Source organism: Sus scrofa, chromosome 4 (assembly GCF_054392235.1).
Source record: "Sus scrofa isolate SSC_HxYL_T2T_F1_AM1 chromosome 4, Sscrofa_HxYL_maternal_Yorkshire_Landrace_v2.0, whole genome shotgun sequence".
Classification (NCBI taxonomy): Eukaryota; Metazoa; Chordata; class Mammalia; order Artiodactyla; family Suidae; genus Sus; species Sus scrofa.
The window spans coordinates 69,546,531-69,573,204 of NC_139386.1; the positions used below are offsets into that span (position 1 = coordinate 69,546,531).

At 43.8% G+C, this 26,674-nt stretch overlaps 1 protein-coding gene across 27 annotated transcripts in view; it reads left to right on the forward strand.

The window, feature by feature from the left end:
- Positions 1–26,674, forward strand: part of NCOA2 (nuclear receptor coactivator 2) — a 372,907-nt gene that overhangs the window by 333,665 nt on the left and 12,568 nt on the right. For 17 of the 27 annotated variants that reach the window (XM_085020186.1, XM_085020185.1, XM_021088456.2 and 14 more), the window contains 9 exon segments: positions 1,774–1,984; positions 4,419–4,625; positions 7,499–7,714; positions 11,564–11,690; positions 19,283–19,448; positions 22,124–22,402; positions 23,196–23,273; positions 24,588–24,822; positions 26,497–26,674. In XM_085020186.1, coding sequence (XP_084876312.1) covers positions 1,774–1,984; positions 4,419–4,625; positions 7,499–7,714; positions 11,564–11,690; positions 19,283–19,448; positions 22,124–22,402; positions 23,196–23,273; positions 24,588–24,822; positions 26,497–26,674 — 1,697 coding nt within the window. 27 annotated transcript variants of the gene reach the window in all.

Genomic DNA, 26,674 nt, shown 5'->3' on the forward strand with positions numbered 1-26,674 from the left:
CTGGCCTTGTTGTCCTTGGAGGGGCCTGACAGTAAAGTTCCTTCCTAAGGAGTTCTGAGGATCGTCTTGTCTGTGTCTGTCTATACTTCAGGATGCTTTTGGAACCTAACCCTTCCTTAAGGATGTAGCTCTCCCAAATTTGATCCCTCACTCTTGTTAGAAGCTAACTAGAAAATGGTCTGGTAATTGCTCTAACAATGTGTTAGGAATTCCTTGGAAAATGGATCTCCAAGTTCTTGGTAAGCTAGTTGACTATGAACAAAGAATGCAATAAAATACTGCATCATTGTATCCTTCTTAACTTGAGAAATATGTCCCCTAAAAAGGCTCCCTCCATAGATAGTACATTGGCCATAAATTGTAAAAACCTCAGTAAATCTGGTTTCTTTTGTATTGAATAAAACTGTAAGCCATTCTGCTTTAAGTATACCTCATATTTGGAGTTCCCGTCGTGGCACAGTGGTAACGAATCTGACTAGGAACCATGAGGTTGTGGGTTTGATCCCTGGCCTTGCGCAGTAGGTTAAGGATCTGGCGTTGCCATGAGCTGTGGTATAGGTCACAAGACGAGGTTTGGATCCTGCGTGGCTGTGGTATAGGCTGGCAGCTGTAGCCCCAATTCAACCCCTAGCCAGGGAACCTCCATGTGCTATGGGTACGGCCCTAAAAAGAAAAAGAAAAAAAAAAGTATACCTCTTCTTGTAAATGATTTCACTTGAATTGCCAGTGTAGAAAAAAGTGTTAGTCATGGTCAAGGATTCAAAGTCCATCCAGTGACTTTGGGGAAATTGCCTAACTTGTGTTTTACACACATCAGGAGAATCACTCTTAACCACTCTTTGCACTAGAAAGAACTCCTGGCATTTAACTTTAGCTATTTACCTATGTGGTTGGCACCGTCTGATTTTTAAATACTTGGTACATAGAGAGATACTACTTAAAAGACCATAAATTCAATTGAGCTCTCCAGAACAAAAGTGCTAGATGTGAAGTAGTGGAGATAGCTAACTTATTATTTGAACGTTGGTAATTGAAAGGAAGCTATCCTAATAAAGGAAAAAGCCCTAAGAAGGATTTTTATGGCTTCTATAAAGTCAGATTATTAGATGCTATGTTTGGGGGCAGCCTGCTTTTATCCTGCTTCCCTACATTTGTCACCTAAGCTGGTAAGTGACTGGTTTTCAGTGTCATTCGAAACTGAAAGTGTAAGCAGGAAAAAAACACCACTCAAAGTGAAAAGGCAGTGCTGAGCTATTCAGGGTTACTGCAAGCCTATTGTGCATTTTCCCCCTTGCTGTTAAAAAGAAAAAGAAAGTTCTAAAATGACCATTTACTAATACTGATTTGGTGTAAATTGGCATCCTACTTTCTACCAATTTGTTGTTGTTATTTCTTAGGGATTGTTAACCACAAAACCTTGTCTGTAAGGTCCACTCTTACTTTATTAGAAATACACGTACTCATGATGAATTGAACCACTAGCACAAAATAAAGGGGATTTTATAAGTTGCCAGTGACTCACAATACTAGGAGAGAGCTTTCCTTCTAATTCAGTCAGCTCTATTTTTACACCTGAAGAAACTGAGGACCAAGAGATCAAAGTATTTGTCCTTTGTCAATTTAATTTTTTTTACGATGATCACTTAACTGTTAGGTCTGAGGTATGCACGCGTCTGCATCTTTTCCTTGGCCTTAGGTCTGTAATTAGAAATAGGAGTGCGGCACCCACTCTTAGCTTAGGCCTGGATAAACTCTTCTGTTTGTTAACCGCAGCCTGGCAGTGAGCTGGACAACTTGGAGGAGATTTTGGATGATTTGCAGAATAGTCAATTACCACAGCTTTTCCCAGACACGAGGCCAGGCGCCCCTGCTGGATCAGTTGACAAGCAAGCCATCATCAATGACCTCATGCAACTCACAGCTGAAAACAGCCCCGTTACACCTGTTGGAGCCCAGAAAACAGCATTGCGAATTTCACAGAGCAGTGAGTATGAGATATTGATGGTTATGCCAAGAAATTCCCATGTAATCACCATCAGAAACAGGGATTATTAAAATCTGATGCAAACAGCTTAGTCACTTCAAGGTTTTTATGGTCAAATAGCACCATCTACCGTCCTAGCCCATCAAAACAATATTCAGGCTGATTCTGGTGAGCTTGGCCTTGCTGCAGGCGCTTGTGGTTAATTTAATCAGCATGGAATGAGGCTGACCTGCATAGATAAAGTTCTTCAGATGATTGTTATAGTTCCCTTTGTTACAGTTAAAAAAGATTTTCTGTATCTTAAGATATGGCTGAATATTTAAAATACAGAAACTTAGAAAGTTATGCTGACTTTTTAGGAATAATATACTACTAAAAATTTGTATCAGAATATTATCTCTTAGGAATTCTCCTATAAATAGCAGTTGTACATGGAAATCTATTATAGATAAATGTTTTCTAAGTACATGTTACATTTAGTGGACTATAAAGCTGGAAGACTTTAGACTGTTATATAGTACATTTTTATTGTTTATTTTTATTTGGATATTTTTGTAAGCTTAAGAAGTCTTTCTTTACTATGAACACTGAACACTTAGTTTGCATAACTTGATAGTCACCTCATGTTGTCCCATAGTTTTGAGTGGAAGAAAATACCTTTCCTGCTCCAGGGACGTAGTTAGAAAGACAGAGAACCTCTGTGTTAAATTGGTAAGCAGAATGATCTTTCCCTCTTCAGAACCAATTTGACCCATTTCTCAAAGGAGAAACGGCAACCATCAACCAAATTCCAAAATAGCTTTAATTAATGGTTCCTTTCTCAAAGTGATTGCTGGAGTTCCCATTGTGGTGCAGTGGAAATGAATCCAACTAGGAGCCATGAGGTTGCAGGTTCAATCCCTGGCCTCGCTCAGTGGGTTAAGGATCCAGTGTTGCCATGAGCTGTGATATAGGTCGCAGACATGGCTCTGATCCCTCTTTACTGTGGCTGTGCCGTAGGCCGGCAGCAACAGCTCTGAATAGACTCCTAGCCTGGGAACCTCCATATGCCGTGGGTGCAGCCCTAAAAAAGAAAAGTGAATCCTGATCATTCAGAAAAAGGTAAAGCAAAATAAGGGTTTTTGCTTCTCTCTCAACCTGCCTATTTCTTAGGGAATGGAGGGTTCCTTGTGGCCCATGAGTCAGAGAGTTGAGAGGTGAGGAAGAAACACAGTAGGGAGTTTTAAGTTCCCATCGTGGCACAGTGGAAACAATTCCAACTAGGAACCATGAGATTTCGGGTTCAATCCCTGGCCTCGCTCAATGGGTTAAGGATCTGGCGTTGCCCTGAGCTTTGGCTTAGTAGGCCGGCGGCTACAGCTCTGATTTGACCCCTAGCCTGGGAACTTCCATATGCCAAGGGTGCGGCCCTAAAAAGCAAAAATAAAAACAAAATGCCATAGGGAGTTTAATGGCTTCTCCTCTGTTTGTACCTCCTGATGGTATTCAGACTATTGAATGGTAACCAGATCACTAAACCTGAGGAAGTCAGATTAAGCATGTGCATAATTCTCATTCCAAACCCTAATTCTTCTAATATTTTATTTCTGGTATTGACTGTTAAGAACTCTAATACATTTTAAATGTTCTCTTTCATTCTGTGTTTAAATAATTCAGAGAAAATAACGTACTTGGTATTGTTTAATGTAGTAGCTCTTTGGATTCTAATTTATAGTAGCTTTGTACTTTTAAAGTCATTGTTGTCAAATTACTGGTTAACTATGTCATAGTATAGTATGCTGGTGTAGTTTTTACTCCCCAGTAAATTCTTGTGAATGGACCATTATAATCATTTCAAATATAAATGTATCTGGAAATTTTAAAAAGCTATGTTTAGGAAATTTAACAGGGTCCTAAAGCTTTAATACCAACTTCAAATAGTAGAGTTCACATTTAAAGATTTTAATTTCCAATGAGAGTAGACAAAACAAAGTTTAGTTAAAAATGATATTCCAGTGTCCAAAGCACATGTGTCTGGGTTTGGTGCTTTATGCAGGAGATGTTTATGGTTTCACAGCTGTGCCAAAACAATATTCCTAAATTCAAATAATATAATGTAAAAAAAAATATTTAGTAGTTTACCTAGCAAATACAATTGAATATTAGAAGCTAATAGTGGGATATATATGGTATATAATAGAATGTTCTTTTTTTTTCCCCTCTTTTTTGTTTTGCAAGTTTGTGAGAAATTAGGCTTGTTGGTTAGATTGCAAGTCTTTGTTTTGGCACCACCTAAGTTTTTTGGTTTGTGGATTTATCTTTTATGTAGGCAGTTGGTCCCTGTTGTGCATATCTTTGTTATTTATAGATGCCATTTTCCCTAAGCACTATTTCTGGTACTCTACTTTTCCATTATCCTATATTAACCTTCAATTTTCATTTGTTTTCTCCTTAGCTTTTAATAACCCACGACCAGGGCAACTGGGCAGGTTATTGCCAAACCAGAATTTACCACTTGACATCACATTGCAAAGCCCAACTGGTGCTGGACCTTTCCCACCAATCAGAAACAATAGTCCCTACTCAGTGATACCTCAGCCAGGAATGATGGGTAATCAAGGGATGATAGGAAACCAAGGAAATTTAGGGAACAGTAGCACAGGTAAGGGCTCAAATGGGCTGTTAACTTTATTGGTGGGTTTTTTCGCTTAATGCTGTATTCATCCACATCAAACTAGGAGGATTTTTCAAGTGAATTTTTTATGCTAGAAATGACCATTTGAATGTAAGGAAATTCTTCATTTTTCTCTGTTGAGTGTGGCATATGAAACATTGGAGAGCATTCCAGTAAGCTGACCCAGATATTCTGTGAGCATTATTTGTAATCATTAACCTTATACGAGGTTTCTAATCATTAACCCTATAGCATAGGCTTATTTCACTTCTATTCCAATTACTATTCTAGACATCTTAATGGTATGTGTAAAATAAATGGGGGGTGCTAGCTTCCTGTGGTAATCTGCCAATGACCCCAGAACTTCCTGTTAATTGATGTTTTGTGTTTGGAGAATTTCAGAATGAAAGTTTAAAATTCAACCAACCTTTTCATACTCTTAAAGAGGACAATTCTCATTCCAAAAAATATTAATTAAAAATAATAAATTCTTGGAGTTCCCATTAGCACAGCAGAAATGAATCTGACTAGGAACCATGAGGTTGCAGGTTCGATCCCTGGCCTCACTCAGTGGGTTAAGGATCCGGCGTTGCCGTGAGCTATGGTGAAGGTCGCGGACGAGGCTCAGATCTGGTGTTGCTGTGGCTATGGTGTAGGCCAGCAGCTGCAGTTTCTATTCGACCCCCAGCCTGGGAAACTCCATGTGCCGCAGGTGCAACCCTAAAAAGCAAAAACAACAAATAAATAAATGCACATTAAAAATAATGGATGTTAAATGGTGGTACATCTGGCCTAAGAGAAGCTAATCCAGGGGCTCTTTTTTTGAAGATGTATGAAGTTGCCTGTGATCTGGTTTGGTCCTTGACCTGCTGTCACTTGAGGTGTCTGCCAAGTTGCCTGTCCCCATCATAGCAGCTCCCTCACCCCCAACCTCCATCCAGTTCAGGTTCAGAAGCACTGCAGCAGCACTGATTGCTATTAGCACCGCATCCTGGTTTATCACAGACAGATCAGGATGCTACGTTTTCTCATAGGAACTGCTTGCAGCTTACAGCTTTCTTCCTTTGTCGAAATGAGGTACTGGAGACAAAGGCATTGATAGTAACAGACATTCTAAGAAGAGCTTATGTTCACGGGTTTTTTTAGCTTAGACTATAGTCCTTGTATAGTTAACTGAAGAGTTCAATTTGAGGCAGAAAGATGGATTTTTTTAAACTTTACATTGTTGGTAAGCATTCATGGAAATGTTTCCATTCATTGACAATATGAACTATATTGTATTAAAATAGTTTATTCCTTCAACACATATTTGCTAGGCGCCTACTGTGTGTGCCAAGCACTGACTGTATCACTGACATATAGATTCACAGAAGCAACACCATGTTAATTTTATATTATCTTTAAGATAGAAAAAGGATTCATGTATATAAATAAAACACTGATTTACATAAAATCCAATAAGAGAAAAGGAGCCCATGATTTGTTAGAAGTGGCTTCTTATTAGCAGAACACAAGATCTGGGTTCTTGTAGAAACTTTTAGGCAGTTGGGGCTATACTTACATTCAAATCTGAGCCGCCTGGAGATGACCGCCATTCAGGCTATAAAGGTCACAGACCGCCTGTGCTTGTTTCCCGAAGAAGAAAGAAAAAAACCTACAAGAGACATCCCAGTTATAGCTACATTCGTGTTTCAAATTACGGAGGGTCCCCCTTCTGCTTTCTAGACTTTCTATAATTTTGTTACATTAATCAGATCATAGATTTTTTGACGTATAAAATGTCTTTTCTCCCATATCTTTGGGTGGTTCAAATCTAGTCTTAAAATGGTTTTTTAAATATGTGTTAATATAATATTATTCTAACTCGTTCAGTCTAGTTAATTCCCCTTCCCTCTTAGTCATCCTAATATAGCACGTTCTCATGACCAGTGAAAGCCCACCCACAAGACTTGTTCTCTGCATTTCTGAACCAGACCCTGTTTTCAGCTGTTTATCATAATTAAATGAAGGCAAGCCATGTATTTGAAAACAGAACTTGGATATATCTGTTTAAAATTAAACACTACAGAATGAGGGGTCCTCACTTGGGGTCGTTCCCCTTGAGGCTCTCAAGTCTTAGGGGGTGTTTGGCCGTGGCCAGCAACCCGGGGGCCAGGCCGGACAGAGCAAACACGTGGTCTGCCCTTCTCACTGGCGTGTGTGGTCACATTGCTGTTACTCTCTCACGTGTAGAAGGATACTTAGGGCTCTGTCCAGCCCACAGCAGATCTGTATCATCAGGAATGTGATGATACTGTGGTCCAGGTCCCAAGTGGTGGGCGCTCCCTTGCCTTGAGCAGGAGTGGAAAGATGCTCTCATTCCCCCTGCTTCTGAGGCTGCTGCAATCGGCTTGGGAGTGCCCAGCAAATTGTGATTCTGGGAAATGGAGTGCAGTCTGGGTGTCACGGGACAGTCTCTGTGATTTGGGTTTCTAGTTAGCGTATTGATTATCAGTTTTCACCTTGTTCCTCTTGGCCTCACCTCCCTTTTGGAAAGAAAAGCATTGACGTGTGCCTCAGCTAATGTGATTCACTTCCTGAGGAAGGAAGTTGGGGTTATCCACTCGCCACAGCACCTGTTTCTAAGTACATATGGGAACAATTCTAACAACTTTTCCGAACTGTAAAGAGTGGCAGGTCCATGTTTTGAAAAACTTCGTAGTGATTGCCAATTCGTATTTCTCAGCCCAGGGCCCACGTCCCTCCCAGTGCGGGCGTGAGCTGTGGGGCTGAGCGCAGGGTGAGATCGTGTGTTGTTGCTCACACGGGCTGACTATGTTTCCAGTGCCCGCATCTCTCAGCTTGCTCTGGCTTGCCCGCAGGCATGATTGGCAGTAACGCCGCCCGGCCCGCCATGCCATCTGGGGAATGGGCCCCACAGACCTCCGCCGTGAGAGTCACCTGTGCTGCCACCACTGGTGCCATGAACCGGCCGATCCAAGGAGGTATGATTCGGAACCCAACAGCCAGCATCCCCATGAGACCCAGCAGCCAGCCTGGCCAAAGACAGATGCTTCAGCCTCAGGTCATGAATATCGGTAAGGCAGCTCCCAGGATCTTTGCTTGTTGTGTTTATGCTTTCTGAGAAGAGGGGAACTGCTCTGTCGAGATAGGCTCCTAATTTGCAGTTTAGGTAATTCCCCCGTGTCAAGCTGTCATAAGTGGGATTTTGCTGGAACTCTATATATAGAATCATAGAATTGCAGGTTTTCCAGTCACCTAAGAGAACTCACTACCTTTATGGTGTTTTATTTTCATTTAATTACCTAATTTCACCTTTTGTGGGGGGTGAGTTAGCATGCAGCACTATAAATGTTGTCTAGATGATATTTAAAAGAAGGATTTCAGTGACACAGCAGTGGTTCCTAACTCTGCATGGTCATCAGAATCATCACAGGGCCTTAAAGTGCAGATCCCTGGACCATGAGTCTCCCAGGTCCTTGCTGAAGGTGCAGGGTCTCATAGAGCAGCTCACAACATGTGAAGACCACTAGAATTTGTCTGGATATGGTTCGCATGTTATTAAAATTACGGGTCTAACACACAGATACCATTTCTATGAAATGTCCAGAATAGGCAGATCTATAGAAAAAAAGTAGATTAGTGGTTTCCTAAAGCTGGGGTTTGGGGTTAGATAATGACTCCTAATGGTCATAGGGTTTCTTTTGGGGAGAATGAAAACATTCTAAAAGTGGGAGTTCCTGTCGTGGTGCAGTGGAAATAAATCCGACTAGGAACCATGAGGTTGCGGGTTCGATCCCTGGCCTCGCTCAGTGGGATGGGGATCTGGCGTTGCTGTGAGCTATGGTGTAGGTCAAAGATGCAGCTCGGATCCCGAGTTGCTGTGGCTCTGGTGTAGGCCGACGGCTACAGCTCTGATTAGACCCCTAGCCTGGGAACCTCCATATGCCAAGAATGCTGCCCTAAAAGGATAAAAGACAAAAAAAATTTTTTTTAATTTAAAAAAATAATTTTAAAAAAATCCTAAAAGTGATCCTTGTAGTAGTTGTACAACTCCACAAATATACTAACACCCACTGAATCGTATACTTTAAATAGGCTAACTGTATGGTATGTGAATTATATCTCAGTAAAACCATCATTTAAAAAAAACTAATGACCTGTGCAACTCATGCTTGAGATTATTTTCTTAATCACTGATGTATTAACCTTCCTCTTATCTTGTACATTAGCATAATTCAGATGAGTTGGTGTTTATGTACTTGTTCGTATACTTAGATATTGCACAATGAGTAAGCGCTAAATCATTAACGGAAAGATGCCAAGATTGCTTTGACATAATTCAGAAGGCTTATCAAACCCTGGCATCAGTTTTCTTTTCTGGTCGTTTTAATTGCTCAGCATATTTTGCCTTATTGTTTCTGAGATTTTTTTTTTTTTTTTTTTTTTTTGGAATGTAGTTGAGTTAACAATGTTGTTTTAGTTTCAGGTGTACAGCAAAGTGATTCATATGCACATAACCACTTTTTAAGATTCTTTTCTCATGTGGGTTATTATAGAATATTGAGTAGAGTTCCGGGTGCTATATAGCAGGGCCTTGTTATTTATCTATTTTTATATATATAGCGGTGTCTATATGTTAATCCCAGACCCTGAGGTGGCACTTTCATTTTGTCTTTCTACAGAGAATGTACTTTGAATTAATGCATGATTCCCAAACATAAATTGACATAATTTGAGGTTTACATGAAAAATGCTGTAAAAGTAGGCAGATTTCTTTTTTTTTTTTTTTTTTTTTTTTAACGGGCAGATTTCCATGCAAAAAATGAACTGGGAGATTTTTTAAATCAGGATGGGGAGTTCCCTTGTGGCTCAGCAAGTTAATGATCCAGTGTCACTGCAGTGGATCGAGTCATTGCTGTGGTGAGGTTCATTCCCTGGCCTGGAAACTTTCATGTGCTACAGATGCAGCTGGGGAAAAAAAAACAAGATTGTGGTAGTTCCCGTCATGGCTTGGTGGTTAACGAACCCTACTAAAATCCATGAGGATTGAGGTTTGATCTCTGGCCTTGCTCAGTGGGTTGGGGATCTGGCGTTACCGTGAGCTGTGGTATAGGTCACAGACATGGCTCGGATCCCACCTTGCTGTGGCTGTGGTGTAGGCCAGCTGCTACAGCTCCGATTAGATGCCTAGCCTGGGAATCTCCATATGCTGCCGGTGCGGACCTAACAAGACAAAAAAAAGACCAAAAAAAAAAAAAAAAGATTGTGGATTAAAAATTAAATGCCATAATAATAAATCCCTTATATCCAAAAATTTCATTTTTCCTGTCTTTCTTTTCTGAAGGACACCCAGCTTTTAAGCCCAAAATATGGCTCTATGAGCTTCATAGTGTAGTTTAATTTCTCTGATTTTTAATAAACTCAAAAAAGCCATGAACTCAACAGAAAATTATCTATTATAATGGGAAACAGGTCTACAGATAATGATAATAAAATCATGAAAGAGCTAATACCATTCATTAGCTTTAAGCCTCTAAAAAGAATGTCTAAGAAAGCACATCAAAGTTGTCTCGTCTCTGCTCCTCCCTAATTCTGGTGGAAGAGCTCACCAAAGTGCAGTTTTAACTAAGGTCTAGACCAGCACTTCCCACAAGTGTGTCCAGAACCCCGATGCCCTTTTAGGGGGTCTGCAAGGCCAAAACTGTTTTCATAATCATACTAAGATATTCCTCACCTTCTTCACTCTCCTACTCTCAAGGATTACCATAGTGTTCACTAAAAAATCTTTATGGGAGTTCCCTTCGTGGCTCAGCAGTTAACGAAACTGGCTAGCATCCATGAGGACACGGGTTCGATCCCTGGCCTTTCTTAGTGGATTAAGGATCTGGTGTTGCCCTGAGCTGTGGCGTAGGTCACAGACATGGCTCGGATCCCGAGTTGCTGTGGCTGTGGTGTAGGCCAGCGGCTGCAGCTCCAATTGGACCTCTAGCCTGGGAACCTCCATATGCCGTGGGTGTGGCCCTAAAATAGCAAAAAAAAAAAAAAAAAAATCTTGTTTGTGTCACAAGATGGAAAAAGAGTTCAGACTTGTACTTACCAGAGGGGGGGAGGTGGGGGGGAGAGGAGGAATTGGATGAAGATGGTCAAAAGGCACAAACTTCGAGTTTTCTTAAGTTCTAGGGACGTAACATACAGCATGATTAATATAAGGAACACTGCTGTATGGTATATATGTAAATTGTCAACAATAGCTCGATACAACTGGAAGAAAAAAATGTTTCTGTTAACGTTTCTGTGGATTTACTGTGATGATTTTTTAAATGAATTAACAATTATTTTTTCCTGCTTTCCAGTTTTAATTTCCAGTACAGTAAATATCAATAAGCTATAACCCACATACACAGAAGCTATATGTTAAGAATACAGAGTCCCAGAGTTCCCGTTAGTGGTACAGCAGAAATGAATCCGACTAGGAACTATGAGGTCTCGGGTTTGATCCCTGGCCTCGCTCAATGGGTTAAGGATCTGGTGTTGCTGTGAGCTGTGGTGTAGGTCACAGACACGGCTCAGATCTGGCATTGCTGTGGCTGTGGTGTGGGCTGGCAGCTGCAGCTCTGATTCAACCCCTAGCCCTAGGAACCTAAAAAATAAAGAATACAGAGTCCCAAGAGCAAGAGGTTTGGAACGGCCAGTCTAGAACATCCCTGAAGTGGATGCTTAGCCTTGATATTTATTGCCTTTTTTCCTATTGCAAAGCAAAAATTCTATCTTCTTATTTTCACCTAATTATTATTGCTTCTGTCTTCGTCATTTTTGTATAAGCCAGATTATCTCTCTTTCTATTCCATAGCCAGAACAGCCATTGTAAACAGACTTCATTACACATGATAAGATTTGGAGATTGTTTTCTTCTCCCTTTTCAGGGCCATCTGAGTTAGAGATGAACATGGGACCTCAGTACAGCCAACAACAAGCGCCTCCAAATCAAACCGCCCCTTGGCCTGAGAGCATCCTGCCCATAGACCAGGCCCCGTTTGCCAGCCAGAACAGGTGAGTCTTGAGCGCTCAGGACATCATGAGTTCTGTGAGTGATCCCCAACCTAGGCCAGAATCTTTTCCATTTGAGTAGTTGGTGCCTGACCAGTTTTCATGTGTTCATTTACCAGGCTGGGAGTGCGGGGCATGGGGGAGGAAGGGGAATCAGAAAATCAGTCTGACCTAGAGCATGCCTTCAAAGAAGTTACAGTGGTCGTTGGGAAATAAAATATGTAGACTAATAACTATAATGTGAGGTAGTGTGTACTATAAATGCCAAAAGAGAAATAAAACGTATTTCAGGAGATCATCCAGTGGGGGTGACTGGCGGAAGCTGCGGTGTCTTGAAGAAAAGGTGTCATTTCAGGAGGCAGAGATGGCAGGAAGCCAGCCCGTCTGGCAAAAGCAGCCCAATCAGAGGCCAAGAGGGAGGTTACAGAAACAACACAGTATGTTTAGGGTAACAGAAAATAGTCTAGTTCTATGTTACGTATATTTTGCCACATTAAGAAAATAAAGTAAAAGTCAGTATCAGAAGAATTGGCTGAAAAAGTAGATTAGCAATAGAATAGGTTTATAGATTATAGAGATAGATTTGTAATAGAATAGATTTATAGAGGGTCTTAACTTGGAAGAATTCAGCATTTTTTCATGAAGCCGTTGAAGAACTTTTTTGTAAAAGGTAAATGGTATGTGATTTGATTGGATTTGGGGGTCTGATTATCAGTCTAATAATTTTTGTTTCTTTGTAGGTTGTCTTTGCAAATGGCTTTTGAAATATTTTTGTAATTGCTCTACTGCAGTTTCACTAGTGTGTCTAGATTTACTTATTTATACTGTCTGGTATTTGGTGTATGTCGTGCTTTTTATCTTTTTGTCTTTTTAGGGCTGCACCTGCAGCATATGGAGATTCCCAGGCTAGGGGTCTAATCGGAGCTGTAGCCACTGGCCTACGCCACAGCCACAGCCACTCGGGATCCGAGCCGTGTCTGTGACCTACACCACAGCTCACAGCACCGTGGGATCCTTAACCCACTGAGTGAAGCCAGGGATCAAACCTGCATCCTTGTGGATGCTAGTCGGGTTCGTTAACCGCTGAGCCGTGGCAGGAGCTCCTGTTGTGCTTTTTAAAATCTTGGATTCATGTTATTTTCATCAGTTCTGGGAATTTTAGCCATCATCTCTTTACATATTGCCTCTCTTCCATTTTCTCTATTCTTTCTTTCTGGGATTCTGATAAGACATATGTTACATGTTCTTTTTCTGCATTCGATTTTTAACAACTCCTACCCTCCTTATTTCTTACTCCACATATTCCATCTCCCTGTTTCTCTATACTGCATTCAGAATAATTTACTCACATCTATATTTCATTAATTATCCCTTTAGCTATGTTTAATCCAATTAGATTTTTCATTTATAAACGTTCTTTTTTTTCATAGTCTCTTATTGTTTGCTTATTTTTGTGATTCCATCTTTATATTAAAAACATTATGTTCATCATTATTTTCAATTTTTTTTATTTGGTAATTTCAATGTCTGGGTTTCTTGCAGTTGTAAATCCAGTAATTGACTCAGGCTCGTGATGGCCTGTTTTCGCTGAGCATTTTGGTAATCTTTCACTGGAAGTTCCTAGGTGATCTCTGTCTGTAAAACATCTGGGGTCAAAATTGAAGATGCTTTTCTTTTTCTTTCTTTTTTTTTTTGCTTTTTTATGGCTGCACCCACACCTTATGGAGGTTCCCAGGCTAGGGGTTGAATCGGAGCTGTAGCCCCCAGCCTACACCACAGCCACAGCAGTGCAGGATCCAAGCCATGTCTGCAACCTACACCACAGCTCACAGCAACGCCTGGTCCTTAACCCACTGCTAGGCCAGGGATCAAACCTGCAACCTCATGATTACCAGTCGGATTTGTACCCGCTGTACCACAACAGGAACTCCAAGGATGCTTTTCTTAGGAGGGAATTTGCATGGGTCTCTTTCCGGGCTGGGTCACGCTCACCTGGTCTCCTACAGGCTCCTCACCATGGTCCAGCAGTCTCCACTAGGCTCCTTCACTTTTCTGTGACCCAGCTCCCCAACTCTAAAGAGTAAAACACACTTGTTGCTGGGGACTTAAGTGTTGCTCAAGTTTTAGCTCAGAGGTGGTTTTGTTCCATTATTCCCTGCAAAAGACAACATCACAGTTGAGTTATGTGCATGATCTCATGGTTTTTTTTTTTATCAAAGCACTGGAAGTGGATGTCGCACAGGTGACCTCAGGCCTACGTGATGGTACTGCTTGGCTGGTTGGGTGGGCGAAGAGCCCTGAGGCTCGGGGAGTTAGGAGCCTATGCAGGGCTCAGCGTGGGCACTTAAAGGATGCAGCTGATGTTCTCTGGGAAGTAAACATGTTAGAAAACAAACCGGAGGGAGTTCCTGTCATGGCACAGTGGTTAACGAATCCGACTAGGAACCATGAGGTTGTGGGTTCGATCCCTGGCCTTGCTCAGTGGATTAAGGATCTGGCGTTGCCGTGAGCTGTGGTGTAGGTTGCAGACGCGGCTCGGATCCCACGTTCCTGTGGCTCTGGTGTAGGCCAGCGGATACAGCTCCGATTGGACCCCTAGCCTGGGAACCTCCATATGCCACAGGAACGGCCCTAGAAAAAGCAAAAAAAAAGAAAAAAGAAGAAAGAAAACAAACTGGAGAAAGTTGGCCTAAGGCTCACATGGAGAGAGTTGAGGATGGAGGCTCAGTGGGGCCCTGGCTGTGGACTGAAGGTCCTTTGGGGGTTATTCTAGTCTAAAATTATGAAATACTTTCATCGAATTCACAAATGATAAAAGCAAGGTTTCTGAAATTTCATAAGGATAGGATATTTCCAGAGCTTCCTGTTAAATAAATTTAAAAAAAAAAATACAGGTTTCATAGTGACTCCTACTGTGGGATGAAATGCTTTTGCATAACTTTGAATTGTGGAGTGGTGCCCATTTTCTATCTATATCTTAAGAGAATGATAAAGGATTCTTAAGATTAGATGAAGTTTTGAAAAAATCAAAATAGCAGTAGATGACTATGACCCCAGCTATAGGATGTGTGAGAAAAAATTGGGAACTAGTTATTTCACTGAAAAAAAAAAATTAGGGCAACTGCTTAATAACTGTCTTAAGGAGATGATAAAGGGTGTTCACCAGCTGTATTCCATTCTCTTAGGGGGAGAAACCAGTGTTTTCAAACCCCACTGTGCCTATGTGCCGCCTCCAGGGTCTCCTTGAAAGGCACATCTGGGTGGAGCCCAGGATTCTGTGTTTCTAACCAGCCCCAGGAGATGCCAGCACTGCTGCTCCTCCCGATACACTTTGAGTGGAAATGAGGCTGTGAATGAACAGACAGAAGATCCACAGTGGCTCAGTGTGGCTTTTACCAAACCAGCTGCCCAGGGCAGTCTGTGGCCTCCATCACTGTAGGAATAGAGCATCTTGTAAATAACTGCCATAGTTGCAGTTCCCATTGCTGCTCAGAGGGTTAAGAACCTGACCAGCATCCTGGAGGATGCAGGTTCAATCCCTGGCTTCTCTCAGTGGGTTAAAGGATCCAGTGTTGGAGTTCCCATCATGGCACAGGACCACGAGGTTGTGGGTTCGATCCCTAGCCACATTCAGTGGGTTAAGAATCTGGCATTGCCATGAGCTGTGGTGTAGGTCACAGATGTGGCTCAGATCTGGTGTTGCTGTGGCTGTGGTGTAGGCCAGCGGCTACAGCTCTGATTAGACCCCTAGCCTGGGAACCTCCATATGCTGTGGGTGCGGCTCTAAAAAGCAAAAGATAGATAAAATATCACCCCAAATTTACTGATTTTAATTTGATTTTTTGATGATTTGCTAGATTTATGTAAGTAAACAATAGCTGTTTTTCATGAAACACATTAAGTTCAAGATTTCTAGGTTAATTTGGTCTTCTCTTGTTTGTAAGGCATCAAAGAGTAAAATTTCTTTAGTTGACTTTCCCATTGTGTCACAGCTGCTACCTTTTTGCAAAATTTGGAAAATACACATAAAAAGTGATAGTAATGGTATGATTTCTCAAATAACTCAGAATTGACCTTATTTCACTTCTTATTACCATCTTTAATGTCCTGCTAGTCTACAAGTGAATTAGAGTGTAGATTTCAAGAAATGAGGTTTCTCTTGATGATGGACCTGTCTTCTAGTTTGTTATTTACCATCTTGCCAGCCTAGGGTGTGTTCTTCTCTTTATTCCTCTGAATTTCATCCTTGTCTTAATGTTATATTTATCTGTCAGCCACCATCCCGATGGTAACTATAGCTGTAATAGCCCAAAATGTAGGAAGGTAATTTCTTCATTATGTTGGTGGCCATTTGTGAGGTTGGAATTGGAAGTCTGGATTGATATTTTTTTCTGAAAGCCAAATGCCCTGTGATGTCTCTGAGGGAAATGATCAAACTCATGACATTTCCAAATTTTCAGCGCCACGCCACAGCATGATGTATTTTTCTGAGCGTAAGGTATGATACCCTGGCTAGATCAGGAACCTTTCATTTTCACCACCTTGAAACTTACACAGTTCATGTACTGGGTCAACCAAGAGATTTAAGACGGCCTCACTGGGCACAGTCTAAAGTTGAGGTTTTAAATAAATGCCAACATCAAATCAGCATAGCACAGTGAGTGGTACTGGAGTTGAGAGGAGAGCGGGGTGGTCAAGAGTGGCCTTGGAGGAAACATGTCAAGCCCCAGAGGGAAGGTAGGATCGTAGATGGAGAAGAAGGTGGGAAGCAAGGCCCGGCAGGTCTTGGCGTTACGGTGAAGAGGTAGCATCTCCTGGGAAAAGGCCAGTTGCCCAGGGTGGCTGGGACCCACAGGACGTCACAGGCATTACACTGGGAACTCTTTGGCTTACCACGGTGTGCGTGTCCTTGATTTCCACCACCACCGGCGTCCTGTCCCAGGGCCTGAGATCTGTCCTGGGAGAACGAAGCAAGAATTTTGAGTCTGCTCAGTAAAGTGTGTTTTGGGCAAAGGAATCTGACAGCATCATAGCCAGGGAATTAGAGAGAAGCTGTAAGCGGAAAAGTATCTTGAGTTGAAAAGGGCCTTGACCAAAGTGGGAATCAGTCATGCATTAGTTTATTGTAATTACAGAAAGAAAAGAGGAGTTCCCGCTAAGGCATAGTGGGTTAAGAATCTGACTGCAGCAGCTTGGGTCGCCGCAGAGGCATCCCCAGCCCAGCCAGTGGTTAAAGGATCCAGGCTTGGGTTCAGTCCCTGGCCTGGGAACCTCCATATGCTACAGGTGTGGCTATAAGAAAAACATTTTTTTTTAATTTTAAAAAAAAGGTAACAAAAGCAGGTTATTTTATTATGTTAGGAACCTGTTGCAGTGTGAATGAACATCACATTATTTTTTTTTTTCTTTGAGCATTTGGATGTGTCTTTGAAGGTACGAGACCGAGCCCCATCCCCTTCCTTTTGAGGCTGGGTTTCAGTCAGATGCCAGCTGGGCAGGTGCTATTCCCTCGGAGCCCCTGCAGCCTTGCTCCAGTTAATAGATTTCATGTTAACCTGTTAGCAACAGAGAGATCTGGGGACAGAGCTATGGTTGTGTAGGAATGAGGCTTCAGATGAAGTTGAAACTAGTAAAGCTAAAGGAAGAAAATATTTACCACCTCACCTAACTAGTCTCTTTGGGGAGTGAGGTGTCAGGCCTAAGAGAATTTGGTAAATGGACAACATCTACTCTTGGCCGACTTGCCCTCTTTCATGATATTGAGCACATATAAGTGTTGGCCATTCCTCTCTGGGGAATTTCCTCTGCTCTTGGCTTCTGTTTCTCTCACGTCTGTGGTTTTTCTCCTTCTGGTTGCCACTTGAATGTGTCTGCTCCTTCCTCGAACTCTCTGAGTGTCTCGGTGATGGAGTGATCTGATCACAGTCATGTTTAAAAAGTTAATTCTGGGCAAGTGCGGAACAGGAAGGGCCTTGGGAGACGGTTCCGGCGCCTGAGGTCTTCCTGGGAAGAGGCAGGTCTAGGGAGAGCCCTGGGCGAGTATGCTGGTGGGGCCCTGGCAACGGGATGCTGGGGTGGATGGCATGTTCGGTGTAGCACCTGCTCTGGGCTCGCAGTGGTGCCTGCACTGTCCCTTGTGACGCTTCGAAGGCCGTGGGATGTGGGCGTGGAGCCAGGGACCTCGGGGAAGCAGTGTTGTCTGTCGTGGAGGGCGTGCTTAATTGCTGATTTTCTTTGTAAGTGACTAGGGCTAAATGGAGGATATAGATTGTTTCCGGTGAACTGGGTTAGGACTGTCTGAAACTCATCATTGGCTTTAGTCCTCAGCATTTCAGCATCAGGATTCTAGGCCAAAGTGGCACAAAGCTGTCTTTAGAAAAGATGTACAGCGTATCAAAGGGGTTAAGTAGTTTATCCCTCAGGGACTGTGTCATTGCTTAAGAATGAGGGGACTTACCTGTAACCTTATTTCTCCAAAACATCATCGTGCAGTAACTCTAAGAGTACAGATTAAAGTATTATATCCCCTTTAGGTAGTACAGTAACTCAGATGCTCTTTTTAAAATGCTTGTCAGTTAATTTGAATTCAGTTTGTTAGTTAATTTGAATTATAGAAGTTTTATCCCCCATAGAGTTTGGAGTAGAGTGTTCCGGTTTTATCGTCTGTGATCTTACATAACAACAAACGTGACTTGCATGTTCACAGTCTCCTTTTGTTGACTAAGTCTAACAACCACACTCATGAGGAGTGTTTTTGTAAGTGTTTACAAGTCCCGCTTAGGTGCGACGAAGAAATCTCCCCTGGTCCAGCCAAGTGCAGTCTAATGACAGCTGGGGTCAAAAAAATTAATAGAACTTTTATGCTTACATTTCTCAAGTCTGCCCCAGAGGAGTGGTTAGAGCCTCATGTGAAATGAGAAAATTCAAGAAATTCCTTTGATTACTTTAGTGCAAAGTAAATATGTATGTTCTTGAAGAGTCGGCATGAATCTGTGGAAACAGTGGTCAGGGGGCCCTAGAATTGCCGAGGTCTGTGTTGAATCCCAGCTCTGCAGTGTCTGCCTGGGTGATCACCACCAAACAGTCTGACAAAAAGCTTTACCAGCTTTAAAGTGGGGGCAGTGAGAGTTCCCGTTGTGGCTCAGCAGTAACGAACCCAACTAGTATCCATGAGGATGCAGGTTTGATCCCTGGCCTCGATCAGTGGGTTAAGGATCCGGTGTTGCCATGAGTTGTGATATATAGGTCGCAGACAAGGCTTGGATCCTGCATTGCTGTGGCTGTGGCGTAGTCTGGCAGCTGTAGCTCGGATTCCACTCCTAGCCTGGGAACCTCCACATGCCTCAGGTTTGGCCCTTTTAAAAAAAAAAAAAGGCAGAGGCAATAAAAACAAAGAATCCAACACCGATGCCTACATGTGTTTCCAGCCTGTCCGTCTTAGCCACTGAGTCAAGTCTGTCTACTGTTTTAGGTTCTCGTTTTATTCCATGTCTGGTGGGCACAGTATTTTTACTACTTTTGTCTTCAAGGGAAAGAGTTGTTCTCTGATCACCTAGCTTCTCCATAGGCCCAGGATGAAGTTTGTCTCTTTACAGGCAGCCATTTGGCAGCTCTCCGGATGACTTGCTGTGTCCACACCCTGCAGCGGAGTCTCCTAGTGATGAAGGCGCTCTCCTGGACCAGCTGTACTTGGCCTTGCGGAACTTCGATGGCCTGGAGGAGATTGACAGAGCTCTGGGGATCCCCGAACTGGTCAGCCAGGTGGGCCAAAGAGACGGGTGTTCTCCTGCTTACAGATTGCCTGCAGGATCCTGATCAGGATGCTTTCTTAGCTCCTGACAAACAGCTCTGTTTTCTCTCTCCCCCTCACCTTGTTGCTCCCACGTAAACTTTTGCCCAAGAATGGAAAATACTTGAGAATGCATTCTGCATGTAATTTGGGTTAACTGAGCTGAAAGGCATAAACTCAAGTCCCGCTCACCTAATGACAGGGAGGAACAGGCAAGGAGCAGAGACACCAAGAACAGAACATTGCTGCCTCAGTGATCTAGAACCTTCCACCTCAAAACCAGCATCCTCTCATCTTGCATTTGTGGGCTAGTGATAGGAAGCGACTTGTGCAAGAAAGCGTCGCACCTAAGTTAGCAGAAGTCATGCTATGGGTAGCTACCGTTTGTTGATCATTTTACATCCTGTGTGGATTTAGCCCACAGCAGTGTGGGGATACTCAGGCATCAATGGGAGTGTAAAGAAGTTATCCAGTCTTCATGTGCTTCTGTAGCTTCCCCTTCCTGGTAGCTGGCTGGTTACATAAAGTCATTAACTACTTTAAGAGTACCTTCTAGCGACAGTATAATAAATAACCTAATAGAGTCTCATAAATAACTTAGTACTTTCCAAATCCGGCTACATAACTCAGCTTGTGTGAAGCAGGCTTCCTGGCTTCCTGTAGAAAGAGTAACCTGGAAAAACCGATCGCTGCTGTCTTCCTCTTTTCTCAGCACGAATCATCTTGATTTCTTATTGCTAAGAAGCACCTTCCAGGGTTTGGGCTGCTTCTTGGACATGTGACGTGTCTGAGGATCTGTGAGAAGAGTGTTGCAGAGTCACGGAGACTTCTCCGAAGCATTCAAAATAGTCTTTTGTCATAATTCCCACCTTCGGCAGACATAAGTAGGAGTTAAAACTTGTCGATTCATACTGAGAGCAGCAGAATGGAAAGAAATGACGAGGTTGCATGATATAACCTGAAATAAATCAAGAAAGGAAAATGGAGTTGAAGTATTTCCTGTGTGTCTAGTTTGCTTTGCCTTTAGTGCTAGTGAGACTTTAGCCTTCTGTGTTGTCATCCCTGAGTTGTTTCTAAGGACCTCTTGGCTACACCCACAGCAGGCGGAAATTCCCAGGCCAGGAATCAAACCAGAGCCACAGCAGTGACACTGCCGGGTCCTTAACCAGCTGAGCCACAAGGAAATTCCTAAGTGATACTTAAAAATGTGATTCTTGGGAGTTCTCATTGTGGCGCAGTGGGTTAAGAATCCGGCTGCAGCAGCTCAGGTCACTGCGGAGGTGTAGGTTTGCCTGGGAACTTCCATATTCTGTGGGTGCAGCCATTAAAAATAAATAAAAGTGTGAGTCTGGGAATTGCTTTTATCAAAATTGGTATCATTTCATCATTTAATATGTTTAATATCTTTTTTCACTCATTTGTGTTGTTTCTATTTTATGTCATCAAATCCATCATCCTTATGATATCATTAAACTGAATTATAGGGATATGATTATTAGGCAGCATCAGGGGAAACGTAGAATATGGATGGACCTTATTTGTATTCATTGGAATTGTGTATCTTCTTTAAAAATGAAAATTAAACTCTCTCCCTGTTAAAGATGGGCAAATATTGAAAGTTCTGAGGTGCTTTTGTGGTGCAGTGAGAGCAGTAGTTCATACTATCCCAGACAGAGGACTGAGCCCAGTTCTCAGGGTCAACGGACGGGGTCAGAGCCCAGGACTCGGCGGCCCCAGGCCCTGCTCTAACGTGGGCAGACTGGTTTGGGGAAGGCCTCAGCCCTTACGAGGCTAAAGCGAACCTCAGCGAGGGCTTTGCTGTCGGCTCCTCCGTCTCTCTCTCAGGAGGTTTGCAGCAGAGGGAAGAGGGGAATGAACCCGGGGCTCCCTGCTGCTCTGCACAGAGTCGGCAGGGCCACCTGGGTCTGTGCTCCCCTGTGGAGGCTCTGGGTTTTCAACCCCTGCCACATCCTGACCCAGATATATAGGTAGCCCTAAGAGGTCAAGAATGATGAACACACTGAATGTGTCTAGTAGGAAAGAGGACGGCAGCAAAATGTGCCACCTGTAGGGAATCCCAACGACCCTAGAGAACAGTCAGACCCGGGCAGTGAGTGCATCCCACTGGGGAGCAGCTCAGGTCCTAAATCACAGCCTGAAGGAGCCCACTCCCTACCAGCCAGACAGGCTTGCCGCAGTTTGGGCATTTCTGCCAGCCTCAGTTTTGTTTTATCTGCAAAATGGGAATAATAGGGTCGGCACCCCAGCCAGGTACCCAGGCGGCTAAGTCAAGTGATTTCTGCACGTGCAACAATCAGTCCCGAAACGTAAAGCGTCCGTTTCCAGGGTGTTTTCCTTTGCATCTTCAAGCCCAGCTCAGTCTGACTGGTGGCAGGAGTAGAGGCACCCGTAGTGCTGGCCCATTTCTCCGTCCTTGGGAAGGGGTATTGCTGCCAGTCAGGTTTTTGCCTCATGTAGCTGGATCTTTTGAACAAAGAGGCGTCTTCTAGGAAGACAGGTGCAGGCAGGCTAGCAGTACCTTTGTGTAGTAAGTGCAGTGGAAGAAGCAAGGGAAAACAGCCTTCGAGACACGCTGCATTTTCGATGGTTTATTTACTTGCTTCTCATCTGGCGGCTGTTTCTTCAGAGCCAGGCCGTGGATCCGGAGCAGTTCTCCAGTCAGGACTCCAACATGATGCTGGAGCAGAAAGCCCCCGTATTCCCACAGCAGTACGCGTCTCAGGCACAAATGGCCCCGGGCAGCTACGCTCCCATGCAAGACCCAAACTTCCACACCATGGGCCAGCGGCCGAGTTACGCCACCCTCCGCATGCAGCCCAGACCGGGCCTCAGGCCCACGGGCCTAGTGCAGAACCAGCCCAACCAGCTGAGGCTCCAGCTGCAGCATCGCCTCCAAGCACAGCAGGTGTGTTCCTGGCCAGTGCCTGGAAAGTCGGGGGCGGGTGGGGCGGGGATGAGATGCCGTGACCACTGGGGGTCCTTTTGGAGGCCTCAGTCTCATTCTGTCCTTTCTGTGAGGGTGAATGCATTTCCGTGGCAGTTCTACAACTTCATGCTCTTTTCTGCTTTACCTCATTCTCTGCTTTCTTTCTCTTTCCCCTCCAGCGTAGAGCTGCTCTCTGAGCCTCAGTGTTTGTATCTGGGAAATGGGCTTGTTGTACAGTCTAGGCTAACGTGTTTGTGTTTATGGGCGCAGCACAATCTCTGGCCCAAAGCACCCAGAACCAGGGTAGTTCCTGCTATTAGTCCTGCCTTGTGACAGAAACTGTCACCTTTGGCAGGATGGTGGCAGAGGGACACTGCCTTGTGGAATGCCCATTTAGTTCAAGAAGATGTGATCTCCATGAAACAAGCCTGGACAGATTCTGTAATATAGTAAATCTGTAAATATAGTAAATCTCTCATTTTTATCCCTGTGCCTTTTTCCTCATCTTCCACCAGGCCTCCTCTTCTCATCCTTCTGCTCCCTTCTCCTTTAATAGTGTGTTCTCCAAATAGTCCACAGTAACTTCTCAGTTTTAAGCCACGGGAAACCTCACTGATAACAGCTTACCAGGGAATTCAGCCGCAAACCATGTCTTTTCAATACCCAGCAGGTGTCAGGTTGGGGATGGGGCTGGGGGGTTCTGGAGGAAGGTGATTTGAAATAAAATATATTCTGTTTAAAAATGTATTGATTGCTATGTGTATGCATTTAGAATCGCCAGCCACTTATGAATCAAATCAGCAATGTTTCAAATGTGAACTTGACACTGAGGCCTGGCGTACCCACACAGGTAAGGAACAGACCCACTGTCAGCTTTCCCTGTATCTACTTTCCTCCTTGTCATCACTCCCTCCTTGACCTCCCACACAGAGTGACTTAGAAGGCCATGCACAGACCCAGACACACACCATGGGTGTCGTGACATTCAGTTATCTCTCTATTCTGTCGCCTTTGTGGTTCCCACCTCATCAATCCCATTTTCATTGCCAGGCACAGTCAGTTACCATTATTCGCGTTGGCCGTGTTCTGTAAATTTACCTGAGTTAGCCATTATTGAACCCTGGCTCCTAGGAGAAATAAAGGCTAGGTTCCTGTGAGCCTCTGGTCACATTTTCATTAGTCAGTATGTTTCTATTTGAGGACACTTTTTGTTTAATATATGTTGTTGATTCATTAACATTGACCTCACAGCCAACAGCACCGTAACTCATGCCTGAATGAAGCTCATCTAACTCACAGACTCTCCATGAGGCACCTCACAGCCTCCTGTGCCCAGGACACCTGGCAGCACTGTTTAAATAGCAAAATCCCCAACAAAAAGCACAGCAGTGTGAAAAACTTGGAAATAAATAGTCCCCCGCAGGGACGCTTGTTTGTGGTAGGAGAGCTGGAACAGGAAGGCCTTGTCGCCTGGCTCCGCCTCTGGCAGGGATATGCACACGGGGCCTCTCTCAGGTTTTGCTGCTCCGCAAGTGTCTGTAAATGACGACCATGCTGTGCGTTTTGGGGTTTTGGTGACAGATACATGTGAGCGGGTTGGCAGGCTCACCAGTGCAGCATCCATGAATGGGGAGGGTGACTGTGCATCACAAGGACCCAGGCCCATTCTTGTGCTGCTCCCTTCCCCCCGGGCATTGGGTGCTTCCATCCTGGCCTCCCTCACTCTCCCGCTCCCTACGGTCCACCTTTGCTTCCTGCCACTGTTCAGCCTTTTCTGAAGTGCTTCCAAGCCACCGTTTGGCACAGTGACGTGGTTTCCCTTTAGACTTGTATGTCCCTCGGTGGGACTATAAAGTCCCATCCTTGAGGTTTCTGTCACAGTCTTCCAGCCAGGACCTGTGGGGACCTTTAGTGAACTGTGTCCTCCCAGTTAGTTGATACTAACATCGACCACCCCCCCCCCCCCGTAAGTTTCAGAGTCATCGTCTCTACAGATCTCAGAAGCTCACATTCTCAGCCACTGGTTTTTCAACCCTAAATGTCTTATTTTCCAAACAATTTTGCTCACAACAGTACCCATCATTCTTCTATTTCTAATAGACGGTTTGTTTATCCATCTTCCCACCCCCCCAATGTCTCCCTCTGTGTATTGCCCCCCATCCAGGCACCTATTAACGCCCAGATGTTGGCCCAGAGGCAGAGGGAAATCCTGAACCAGCACCTTCGACAGAGACAAATGCATCAGCAACAGCAAGTTCAGCAGCGAACCCTGATGATGAGAGGGCAGGGGTTGAACATGACACCCAGCGTGGTGGCTCCTGGTGGCGTGCCGGCAGCCATGAGCAACCCCCGGCTTCCCCAGGCAAACGCACAGCAGTTTCCGTTCCCTCCAAACTACGGTACTGGGCTTAGCACCCACCCCCACCTTTCACCAGCGGGTCCCCCAGTCCTGGGTCATAGCTTTTTGCATGGCTCCCAGATGGACGTGGCCGACCAGGGGTGCTAGAAAACCTGGGAGGGCAGGTGGGGCCCGGCAGGACTGCCCAGGTCCAGCTTAGGTTCCACCTTTTCTCCAAGTACAGGCCTGACTTTAAGGATGACCAAAGCAGGCATGTGTGCACAGAGTGCAACAGCCGCTGAGCATGTGAGAGTGTGAGAGAGAGTGTGTGTGAGTATGTGTGTGCACATGCACCTGCAGAGACAGAAACACCTCTGAATCTGACTCACATAAATCAATAGATATATACAAAGTGTTGAATGGCATATGTCGTCCTCAGTATGACATTCTACAGCTTCTGAAAAATAAAGGCTCTCAATGTTATACCAAATCATTAATGAATTGGCAGTTCTTGAGAAGTGCTCTACAGAAACCGCAGTGGACGCCCTCTTAGTTGTCTTCGTATTGATTTGTTGTTTCATGTCAGTCTTAAGAGGCAAGTGTGCAGTGCCGTAGACATTAATATTTGTGTGCATGTCCTATTCAATTAATAGTTGAATATTGATAAAAGTAAGTGCTCACACCCAGGTAATCCTCAAAATGACTTTCCCTGTCTTCCTCCAGCGTTATCTATAAATAACTACCAAGTCTTTGTGATGCTTAACCTCACGTCTCCTATATCTTTAAAGAAACAGAAAGATAATGTGCAGCTTTTTCCTATGTGATCTTAAGCCTTTCTTTTATAGCTAATTAAAGTATTAATTAAATATTCACGTTTAACATATCTTCTAGGCAAAAATGGGCTTGTCATCCCTGAAATTTTATAAGAAGCTGCCTCCTTTGTTTCCTCTTTCCCTCCCTTTCCTTTTTGACAACTTAGAAATGTCTGCTAAAAGTTCTTTCTTCCCTTCTAGTGTAAATGCCATTTGCCTCGAAACCGAACAAGAAGCTTACACTGCAATTTCTTTTTCTTATGCTTGCTGACCTTGTAGAGCACTGAAGTATTGTAGAGCCCTTTATAAAGATAAAACAAGCTAAGCGCTAATGCAGTTGCTTATTTTTAAAAATGTATTAATCTCATCATAAAATAACCTGAGGTAATTTAATAAAAAATTACCCAGTGTTGGCTTTTTATATATAGCTGAACTTTAATCCAGTTTAATTCAATTGTAGCGACATAGAAACATTTAAAGACTTCCTTGTCAAAGAGAAATATACATATTTGACTCATTCTTGATTTGGAAAGGGATGTGAGGAAAGAATAGTATTTCCAGAGTTCCTGTTGTGCCTCAGTAGGTTAAGAACCCGACATAGTGTCCATGAGGATGCAGGTTCTATCCCTGGCCTCACTCAGTGGGTTAAGAATCCAGCTTGGCTGCAAGCTGTGATGAAGGTTGCAGATGTAGCTCAGACCGTGTGTGGCTGTGGCTGTGGTGTAGGCTGACAACTGCAGCTCCAGTTCCACCCGGGCCTGGGAACTTCCATGTGCTGCAGGTGCAGTCCTAAAAAGAAAAAAAAATGATTTTCTGATTTTCTGTGTGTATTCGATTTGAATGTTCTCTTCCCCTAACCCCACCCCCACTATCTGGATGATAAAACTAACACTTTCCTTTGGATTTCTGTTCTGGTTTTTAAGGAATGAGTCAGCAGCCAGATCCAGGCTTCACGGGGGCTGCCGCACCCCAGAGCCCTCTGATGTCGCCCCGAATGGCGCACACGCAGAGCCCCATGCTGCAGCAGTCTCAGCCCAACCCTGCCTACCAGGCCTCCTCGGACATGAACGGCTGGGCGCAGGGGAGCATGGGTGGAAACAG